General features: G+C 48.4%; 1 protein-coding gene across 1 annotated transcript; it reads left to right on the forward strand.

Annotated features, from left to right (window-relative positions):
• Window positions 1-3,216: 3,216 nt before the first annotated feature.
• Window positions 3,217-4,704, forward strand: LOC133910271 (protein JINGUBANG-like). Its single transcript, XM_062352784.1, has one exon. It carries the CDS (start codon window positions 3,217-3,219, stop codon window positions 4,702-4,704), a length of 1,488 nt encoding a protein of 495 aa, XP_062208768.1.
• Window positions 4,705-11,575: the final 6,871 nt, after the last annotated feature.

An 11,575-nucleotide genomic window follows, 5' to 3' on the forward strand; every position in this document is an offset into this window, starting at 1 on the left:
CACAACCTCCATCGAATTCTTTAGGAGGAGGTGGGGGAGGACTATCACGTCTGTTCCTTCGAGCAAGGGAGTCATATCGACCATCTCGTCCTGGAGATCTGTGATCGTAATGATGCCGGTTGTCCTCGTGGCGTTCCTCATAGCGGTTGTCTATCACTGTACGTAGATCATGCCAATTGTGAGGAATGTGATTTCTCAAGTCTTCTTGGTTCCTACGCATATGGATAGTGTAGTTACAGTTTGACCCACAAAGTGGTGCTCAGGCTCGATCACTTGAGCTTCCTGTCTGGGATGCCTCGACTCTAGGATACTCGCGTCTACGGCTCCACAAGCCGACGCCTTACTGGCTATGATACTCTAGGATTGTTTGCTCGAGTGGCTTCGATTTAGGCCGCATCGAGTAAGGTCCTGACCCTGTTAACCATAGGGGTTAAAGGATTCGCCGGATCCAACTCTGGAAGATATATCAGAATCAGATGGGCTCCCTTGACATTATCATCCGGAGTGCTGAAAATATCACTGCCCAGACTTGGCTGGGATCGAGATGATGTTGCTCTGTGGTTTCTATTCTAGGGGAGCTCGTACCTTGATGCTGGTGGTGGAGGTGTGCCCACCGAAAGTCGTCGTTGAAGACTAGGAGGTATCTGACCTTCCATGATCCGTCGATAAGGAGTTGTGTCAAGGACACGTAAGACCCCAGCTGTAGATGTTTCTGGCGGCATATCGTCGGCAACGCTAGTACCATGAGGGGCGGCTACCGCTGCTGGATCCTTAGGGATTTTCGTGCCATTGTTTACCACGATGTTTGGATCTATCACCATTGGGTCAACATGTGGGGTATCAGTTCCTCTAGCCAAGAACATGAATCGATCTGTTCGGCTGCTCTGGCTGGCGGTGGAGTCATCGTCGCCACCCTCGTCGATGTTGGAATCCATGCATTAGAGAACATTAGGCTCCTTGGGATCTCACTCGAGATGTCCCACCTCGCGGTATGCGTCCAATAGTCTGGACTCCATAATACCGGTGTGGATAAGTTCACCTTGATAGTCCCAACAGAAGATCATAGTTCCGAATGTGATCTCCGACCCGACTCGAGGCGATTCGAGGGTGATCGCTATTGACCCGAAGTGGTCGTAGAAGTCGATGTCGGAGAATCCGGTGCCGATGTGCACTTGAGACATAGTCGATCCTGAAAGATAGAAAACCCCTACATGGCGCGCCAACTATCGAGGATTTGTTCCTGATAATGTATCCGAAAAATAACAGAGTTACCTTCGTGGATCAGAGATCGAACACGAAGCGAGGCACATGCGATATATACATGTTCGGACCTCCGGTTGGAATAATACCCTACGTCATATGTGGATGATTATATATATGTATTCACCCGAGTACAGGCAATATGGCTAACCTATTACAAGGAGTAGATCGGATCTAATCTAACATAGGGTTAAAGTCGCCGAGTTCATTCTGCGTCAATGTCTTGATGCTTGTCTCGAGTAGCTAGAAAAAAGAGCCTCCCCAGGGGATCTGGGTTCCCGCCTTATAAAGAGGTGATGCACTGCCTCATATCCATCTATAATTGATAGGGAGTCCTTCTTGTCGTCCAAGTAGATAAATATGTTATCGATACTAGTCTTCTTGAGTTGGGTAAGCAATTGAGGCTTCCTAGTATACGCCTTCTAGATTCCGGGAGTATCAGGTACTGCAGATTTAGCTCCGTAATATCCGGAGTTGTTAAGTATACACATGATATATCCCGTTCATATATGATATACTCCTTATATGTATAAAACTCATAGTTAGATATTTGACAAGCTTAAGTGACTCTAGCTATATATTTTTTAAGTGCTTGAAACCAACTTAATTATTTAGCTTTGGCCATTTGAGGTCATCGCATGCAATGAAGTCATACAGGAGACTGATCTTCCTCATCTTCCTCCGTATCATTTCTCTCTTCTTCTCTCTCTTAAAAAATGAAGGGGAGGAGAGCTATAGAGGAGTGACAGCCGGTATGGGGCTTGAGCCCCTCCCGGCCCTCCCTTGGATCCACTCTTGCACATGCATAAAGAAACAGGATGAGTTTCAAATTAACTTAGCTCGACATTTGAAACTTTCGACTCAGAATCCGAACTCACCAACAATATATGTCTAGGCCATGGAGATCAGAAACGAATATATATAACGACCATCATCCCAGACGTTCGTTTTTGATCTCCATATATATCGAGTGTATCCTACTGATGAAAGAAGATATTTAATTTAGGGCATTCTCACCATACTTTTCGTTCCATCGTTTGCAGGTAACCAATTCAGGCATGCGCGGATCGATGGAGATCCATCCGTGTATTCATTTCTACGACCGGGCAGGGGGGCAGCATGCAATGGTGGTCGATGAATGGTGACCAGTGACGATGATTTCACATGCCGGCCGCAAAATGAATTCGATCGATATGTGTAGGGACAATAGTACTGTATATATATAATGCAGCTAGCTGATGAGAAAACTAAAAATGAATTACATATGCACAGTATATACTGTTTCACTTTCAACATGATGTCTGCTCAATACTATAATAGACCGGCCGGAGTACATTTATACACTAGGGCGCGCAGTGCCCGGGCAATATATATGACGCTGCTGCATGCTAGTAGCTGTAGCTGTGCCGTTGGTTGATGGAGTTGCATGCGGCTGCAGGGCCTTGCATAGTTGCATGCAGGTGCTCATCATCATTGGCGCCAACCGTACGCACGACGGTACGAGCAGAGCACTTTGCATTAGCGTCGTTGGAGCTCGGCTAGGGCTAGTTAGCTAGCTTCGTCGATCTCCACTGCTAGCTGCAAGCCGGCCGGCGGGCCGGATCTCGCGAGATCCTCCTCGATCCCAAACTAGTACGCGCGGGCCGCCACCTGCATGTAATATCCCCCCATATCTTGCTACGGCCGGTCCACGTTGCCGCCATTAATTTACTCAGCTCCTTAACACTACTTGTGCCCCGCCCCCGATCGAGTAATGGCGCGCGCCGTGGTACGTACCATTACTACTCATCCCCTCCACGGATATCCATCCATCATCCCCACGTACGATCTGTCTTCGATCTATATGTCAATTTATACGTCTGTTGACATGCGGCCATGCTAGGCTGGCGTGTGCCTTCTTCAATTCACTCCTAGTCGTAGCCGGCCGGGACGGCATAGTAGATCGATCCGCGCGTCATGGAGTTTGGGCGGCGCAAGAGCTTCAGCTTCCTCGAGGAGGACCGCAAGGCGCGGCCCGGGGCGCACACGCCCGTGCACCACTACTACGCGCGCGCCGCGGGAGGGCGCTCGCCGGCGCGCGAGGCGGCCGAGCCCGCGCGGCTCAGCATGTCCTCGGTGCCCCGGGTGGAGGTCCCCATGGTGGACGCGACGGGCGCGTGCTCACCGTGGGTGCAGTCGCCACTCCATGGGCGGCTCAGGTTCCCGTCCTCTCCCGCCGCGATCTACCACTGCCTCGCCGCGCTGCACCGGCTGGACGGCGACGTGCACGCGCTCGCCGTGGCGCGGGGCGTGCTGTTCACGGCGTCCGACAGCGGCCGGGTCCGCGCGTGGGCGGCGCCAGGGTGCTTCAACCGCGGGTACCTCGACGTGGGCCGCGGCCGCGTGCCCGCGCTGGCCACGTGCGGGGGCACTCTCGTCACGTCCCACAGCCGCGACCACCACGTCCGGGTGTGGACGGTGTGCGCCACGGCCGTGTGCGACCACATCCGCGCCAAGAAGGCTGCCACGCTCCCGTCCAAGGGCGGCCTCTCGCTCCTCCCCTTCGGCAAGAAGCGGCCGCACCACCACCGCGACACCATCTCCTGTCTCGTGCTCCACGCCGTCGCGGGCCTCCTCTACACCGGCTCCCACGACCACACCGTCAAGGCGTGGAAGCTCTCCGATGGCAGCTGCGTCGACTCCTTCGTCGCCCACGACGGGCCCATCAATGCCATGATCGTCAACGAGGCCGACGGCTGCATCTTCACTGGCTCCACCGACGGCACTGTCAAGATGTGGCGCCGCGTCTACGGCGGCACCGCGCACACCCTCATCATCGTGCTCCGCTCTGAGCTGTCCCCGGTCAACGCGCTGACCCTCTGCCACGCCGTGTCCGGCGCCACGCGCAGGTGCTTCCTCTACGCCGGTTCCTCGGACGGTTACGTGAACGTGTGGGACAAGAAGGCCACCGCGGGGCGGCCGGTGCACGCGGGCTTCCTCAAGGGCCATCGGCTCGGGGTGTTCTGCCTGGCCTCCGGCTGCAGCGGGCGGGTGGTGGTGAGCGGGTCGGAGGACGCAACGATGCGCGTGTGGAGGCGGGACGGGAAGGGCGGCGGCGCGGCCCACACGTGCCTGGCCGTGATCGAGGGGCACCGAGGCCCGGTGCGGTGCCTTGCGGTGGGCGGCGGCGAGGCCGGGGAGGTGGAGGGCAGCATGGTGGTCTACAGCGCCGGGCTGGACAAGAGCGTGAAGGTGTGGAGGATACGGGTGATGGCAAAGGAGGAGGACGACGAAGACGAGGACGACGACGGCGAGGAGGAAGTGGAGCCCGAAATAATGGCAGGCAAGATCGATGGGGAGACCGTTAGAGACGACGTGGAGGACAACGAGGAGGAGCTGGTCGGGCCGACGCCGGTGCTGTCGCCGGTGTGGGTGGAGAAGCGGCGGCATACCAGTCGTGGGTGACCGATGACTGCAGAGGAAGCGCGGGATTGACTGTGCTGCACGTGTAGTCGATCCCAGCGCTAGCTATATATGGCACCTAGCTAGGACTAGTGTTGGTCAGTGACCTGCGTCATCTACAACATGCTTGCATTGCATGGCGCCTGGGCGATCTGGTGCTCTGCAAGACGCAGTACGTAGCTACTAGCTAGCGCATGCAGGGAGGGAAAGAGAAGAAGAGCCGCACGACGTGTAACATGTTACTCCAGTTTCAAGGAACACGTGTTAATTAGGGCCTTTGCATTGATTTGCACTAATTAGCTAGGATCTTTCCTTCACATGCATGATTGGTTGCCCCGCATAGAGTCTTATTCATATGGAATATATATATATATATATATATGCTGAGTTTATATTTGATTGATCGATCTGAGGCCATATAAACGAATGCTAGAGTTAAAATTATGATTAATCACTCGCATTAATGTGATTTTGTAATATTGATAAGTGAGCTCACCTATATGAGCGAATGTAGGAGCCCGCATCCGTCAGATCAGGTTGAAACAGTAAACACGGGCAACTAAACACACACACTCCCTAACATATATCTATTATCTTAATATTTGAGAAAAAAAATGAGTCACCATGTTCACTCTTAGGCTTACGAAATTACCACATTAATCTTAAAAAATATTATCTAGACTAATCATTGTTATGAACATCTAAAGGTCTAGATTAAACCAAATAGTCAATATCTAATACGATTAATAAATAGCTATATTCAAAATTAAAATATATGAAAAATTAGCGGTTCGATTTCCATAAGGATTGGGAAGCAAAACACCTAAACAAAGAGTTCATGTAAAATACAATTAATCAATAGTGACTATTTAGAATAAAAAATAATGAAATCAATAGTCCAGTTTCTATACGGATTGGGAAGCAAAATGTCTATGTAAAATACAAAAAAGAAAAGGATATGCACCATGATTGTTATGACCATCTAACAATTTATATTAAACCGAAGAGTCCATATCAAATACAATTAATAAATAGCTAAATTTGGAATTAAAAAATATGAAAAATTATCACGTTAATCATTATAAAAAAGAAAGATCCATGCCGTTGATTGTGGTGGCCCAAGTTATAACAGTCAGATCTTTGCCCGATTAATTCGGGCGTCCATAAACCTTACATGAAATCTGTAGTAGAGATAAAATTTATTATATAATAAAAAGCTAGATATGTATTGGGATTCATAAAGAAGTACAATCTTTTCACCACCAACACCTAAAGCAACCTAGATCAGGACACAATAGTCTCCTTGACCAAGATCTCTTATCGTGCGTCAAGACAATGTAGTTCCAGGGGACAAGGATCCAGCGAGAGGCAAAGGCAGTCGACGTATGAGCCTGACGCTGCGGCGAGCTAGATAGGCGGTTAAATCAGCACAAAGTTGTGGTCTTAAACTAGGCTAGGACGAGAGAATGGCGCAGAGTATATGGCGTGCAAAGCTTTCATTGCTCAAAAAACTCGGCCCCACCCTAGGTCACGTGCTTCGTGAGCACAACCAAATTGTAGAAGTCGTAGCCAAACGAATCCAATTCAAAGTGCAAATTGCAATCAAACAATATCAAATCAAAGACACACAAATAACATCGATCCTCGCTGCGCCCTCGCGAGCCATTGAAACATCTTCATCAACAGGACCGGTGGTCAATCGCTGTTGCGACGACCTATGAACCAACAGAAGAAAGGAGTATCACATGCCTTGAATCGAGCACTCTCGGGTGAACGGAGCTTTGCCAGCCCAGAGTCGCATGCCTATGGACAAGAGGGCTAGAATGGCCTGGGAACCAATAGCTGGCAGATGAAAGGAGCAGCACATGCCTTGAATCAAGCACCCGTGGGCGAACGGAGCTACGCCAGCCTGGAGTCTCTTGCTGTGGATGAGAGTGGTTGTGATGGCCTAGGAACCGCATGTCGATGTAGAACATGACGTTAGTCTACCTCGAAGTTATGCCCTAGTAGACGTGCACGATGGAAGCCTCGGATTGCATCACCGATGAATAATCTTCCCGAGCATGACTGAGGTGAGCTTAGAAATCGCCCTTTGCTTGATCTATTTGATCTGGAGGGGAGAATAGAGAAGGGGGGAAATGGAAGGTGAAGAAAGACCTGTGGTTTATTTTCCAGGGTAAGGATGGGCAAGAATTGCATCTTGCTTCTTCCCCTTCCTCCCCTAGCATCTGGAAGAAGCTAGCTCTGGTGGGCATCGAGCAAAGAAAGCAGCCATGGTCACCAAGTAAGCAAGCAACAATGCCAATGTTGTGAGTACGGGTGGTAGCGCTGCAATGCTGTCGAGCTCGCCAATCCATCCGATGCAGTCGAGCTCATCGAGGCCGTCCATGCTGGCACCCAATTTGAAGGCTGTACCTTTCCTTCCATCCTTCCCTTCAGATTTTTGAGGCCAAACTACCACCGAAACAACCCAAAGCAATGCAAGCAACATAGCTACATGAGCAACAAGAAGTTTACCGAAGCTTAACCGGCCCATTTGGTTTTTATTTTGAATATGATTCGTGTGGTTCCGGTAAGAATTTTCAATTTGTCTAGAAAGTTTCTATTTCGCTGCAATCACATCATGCTTCACTGTTGCAAGGTCGTTCCTATGGTCGTTGAGGGAGCAACAACAAGCTCAAGAGGAGGTAAGGAATACGTGAGCAAGAGAGGTAGTCATGTAACTTATGCAAGTTTCAAATATATGATATCTCTTTCTTAATACACTGTGTTAGCTTCATACACATCGGACAAGGGCTAACACAATACTCTATATTTAGAACACAATTTTGTCTGGAGTATTTATTTACATTTTTCTATATTTAGTGCATGATCTTTTTGGTACAACCACAAGCAGTTAATAGGAGTTATAAGATAATCTCCGTACTGCAACCAATAAGCAACTGATAGCAACAACAAAAGAAAAATATTGCACGATTGCGTGGGCAATTAAGAAAATATAGGCACTTGGACAAGGGGATGCTACCGTGATCAGCTCTGAAGAAGACATTATTTGTTTTATATTTCAGGCAATAGCAGGCAATTAGATATCCTATTTTGGCTCTCTTGCGCGGGAAAGAAAATCCTTGCTCATGTCGGCAATTTGGATATTAGAATTTTGCCTAGCAAGAAAAATATTTGGAGAAGAACCAAACTTTTGCAAATGTATTTTTCAAGTAATAAAAATTCTAATTTGAAATTACAAAAACTAACAACTATGTTCCATCAAATACAACTATATCAATGCAAAATTCCATATCTAAATACAACAGTAGAAGATCAATTTGTATAGTTTCTACAAAATTCATACAAATAAAGTTTCGACTCCAACAATATAATTTGTGTAGAATATGATATTACCCCACTGAAGTAGAAAAACAAATAAACCATATACATTCGTCCATACTACCTAGCCTAACATATGAACTTTGTTCCACTGACCGGGCTGGCTCCACTTAATTTGTTTTTCCAAATCTAGATGCATTAGCTTTCACCCACAAATAACAATACAGTACTACAATTACATTTGAAGCATAATATATTTTATTCTGTACTAACTTTATGTCATGTGAAGTCAAATTACACTTGCTATTTTGATCAAATTGATTAGGATGAGTTTACCGTTCGAGCCACCTTGCCAGTTATACGTATCCGGCAGGATAGGATCCGTATATACAGGCAACCAATGAGCCCTCTTATCTGCACGGCCGCATCGCAGGCCCCTGGGCTGCCAATGCAGGCGTCATTGTTCCCTGCAAGATCTCTGCAGAATCAATGCTGGTTCAGACGCCCAGTCTTGCTGCCACCCTTAAACTTGACGTTGGCGCGCAGAGTCGTTATGCATATATTTAAACTTGACGTTGGTATTTACTTGCGCTGTATTTATATATGCTGCTCGACGATGTGGCAACGACAGTCAGATTTACCATCCTGCAGGCAGGGTGCAGAACAGGATCTGTATGGATGTTTCACGCGACATCGATGATCGATCATGAGTCTCGCAACGAGCCAGTTCTCGTTCAGACGTCAAGCCATTGCGCACCCCCTGAAGCTGAGAGCCGGCAGGCGAATACAGGCGCGTCGAGAAGCACTGGCGGCACGGCAGGCGGGTGCATGCAGTTCGTCGTATCGAGATCGATGGATTTGACATGTGATTGGAGAACAACAGGTTTTTATTTATTATTTATCGCGAATCAGATGGAGCCTTGGCGCTGCATGCCGATCTGCGCAACATTTATTTACGCGCGTGCTGCATGCATGCGGCCTGTTCGTGGATTGGTTTGGGGCAGACTCCTGCGTGCAGGACGATCAGTATGCAGCTCGACGATGTACGTGCTTTGTAGGAGTATTTATTTATGCAGCTCGACGATGTACAGACAGGCTTATCAGGCGTATGTCCTTTTTGACCTGGCCTCAACAATGTGCCTAGCTGAGAAACTGAGTGAATAGGACAAATTTCTTCTCGTAAAATACGAAAACTAGAGCAAGATCTAAAAAATGACAACAAGGTACAGTAGCCATCCACGTGATAAACGAAATGTACAAACAAGCTAGATAGCAAATCTTATATTCCATAATTAAGGAAAACTCATGCTAGCTGAAACAAACAAAAAGATTGCTATTAACACGTACGTATATTCGCTGTATCAATTGGAACACGACACACATATCTATACATCTACACAAGTTTGCAATTTTCGCTCGCAACAAATCTCTACTACTTAAAAAATACGTACACTAGGCAGGACGTCCTGCCATCCCTCCATCTCTTTTCATCCGACAGATGGCCCTACACCCTCCTCCCAGCTCACTCCCCCCCATCCTTCCTCGCCACACCACATTGTCCACAGTACCCGCACTCCAAACCCTAGCCCCCATCATCGGTGAAGCAGAGGAGAATGATGAAGCGGAGGACGCTGTCACCTGGAACGGGGGAGGGCAATACGTCCTAACCCTGGCGATTTGCCGTGCATAGCCACGCCCGTGCCCTTCCTCCCCGTGCTGCCTCTCTCACTACTACAGAAATAGACTTATATGTCGGCTCATCACTGCCGGTTCGTATCATGAACTAGCACTAAAAGGTCATTCGAAAAGAACCAACAGTGAAAATCCACTATCACTGCCGACTCTAACCACCAACCGGCAGTGATAGTGGATGACAGCTTATTTTAAAAAATTTATAACATTTTCATACGAAGTCAGATGGGGATAAACTTTATATCAAAACTGTAGCCATTGACGAGATCTACAACTTTGTAGTTGAAAACTTTTCATTTGATATCATTTAGATATCCAAATAATTGTTTAAAATTTTAGATAGAATATGTCAAAAGGATTGCATATGCTAATGGTATCACTAGTACTTTTGCGGTGGGATGGTAAGGATGTATCGCGTGAGCTAAGAGGTTTCGAGTTTTAGTGCCATGAACTGCACACGTGTGTATTTCGCGCGAAAAATCGCATGACTTGTGACTTGCGCGGGTGTAGGTGTTCCTCGGGTGCAAAAAATATATTTTTTTCAAATTTTTAGCCCCAAAAAGATCGATTCGGTGTCCGACTATCACTGCCGACTGAAGCGTTCAGCCGGTAGTAATAACCCCTTCATTGATGGTCCCTGAACCGGCAATGATAGTCTCTAACTATTACTGCCTGTTGCCCACTGCCGGCTCCAAAACCGGCAGTGAATGGGTTTTTTGTAGTAGTGCCTCGGCCACCACGGCTGCCTCCTCCTCCCTCCCCCCCCCCGCCGTGCCTCCCCCAGCCATGCCCCCGCCTGCACGCACTCCTACGCCTCCCTCCCCTCCTCCGCAGCCACGTTGACACCCTCCTCCCCTCCCTCCTCCCCTCCTCTGCCTCCTCATCCTCCTCCGCTCGATCTGCTCGATTTGGTCATGCCGGATTCGCTCGATCCGAAGGGAGGCATTGCGAGAAAGGCAGGCAATGGCGATGGTGACGGCGAACGGCAAATCACTGGGGAGGCTGGCGTCAGCATACACTGAGGTGCAGACGAGCCGCCTCCATCACGCACTCCCGCTCCCCTCCGTCCTCTGCTCCTTGTTCTCCCTCATCGACGGGCCACCCCAGCTCTGCCACCGGAAACCCCGGTTAGGACCCCCTCTCCCTCCCAATCTCGCCTCACTCCTCGGTCCTTATATCTGCTTGTTTTGGCCTTACGTCCGGTTTTGATAAGCGGCGCTGATGCTGGCCAAGGAGACGGTGGAGGGGAAGCTGCTGAAGATCGGGGTGGTGCATTCCGGCAGACAGGCGCCCGGTGGGCACAATGTGATCTGTGGTATCTTTGGTGAGGGCTCTTTGATCCATTCTAAGTGCCATGAATTGTTTTCAAAATTGTGACGAACAATAGCAGCATGAAATTCATCATTTATGGGTGGCCAATCTAAATGTGGTTAGAGAATAGAATTTGTCAAGTGTTTATTTACCTTTCATTATCAACTCCATTATTTGTAGGGAGATTTCCACCATTTCTTAGCAAAGGTATGTATATATTGACATATATCTCGTGGATCATATGGGCTGGGAATGGGATTCTTGTTTCAACTTTTGGATTTGGAACTGATGATGATTAGCTGATAAGTTTTTACTATTGAGTATTGACTAGGCGAGTTATGTTAAGTAGGTTAAGATGAAATGTGCCATTATTCTAATATATTCTCGTCGATGGCTATGTTTTCTTGGTTTGGATTTCTTGCAGGATCGTGCAAAGGGTAACACAATGTATGGATTCAAGGGAGACCCGACAGGGGTGATGAAGTGCAAGTACGTTGAAATCAATACAGACTTCGTCTATCCCTACAGAAACCAGGTTATCCACGCT

Source organism: Phragmites australis, chromosome 2, assembly GCF_958298935.1.
Source record: "Phragmites australis chromosome 2, lpPhrAust1.1, whole genome shotgun sequence".
NCBI lineage: Eukaryota > Viridiplantae > Streptophyta > Magnoliopsida > Poales > Poaceae > Phragmites > Phragmites australis.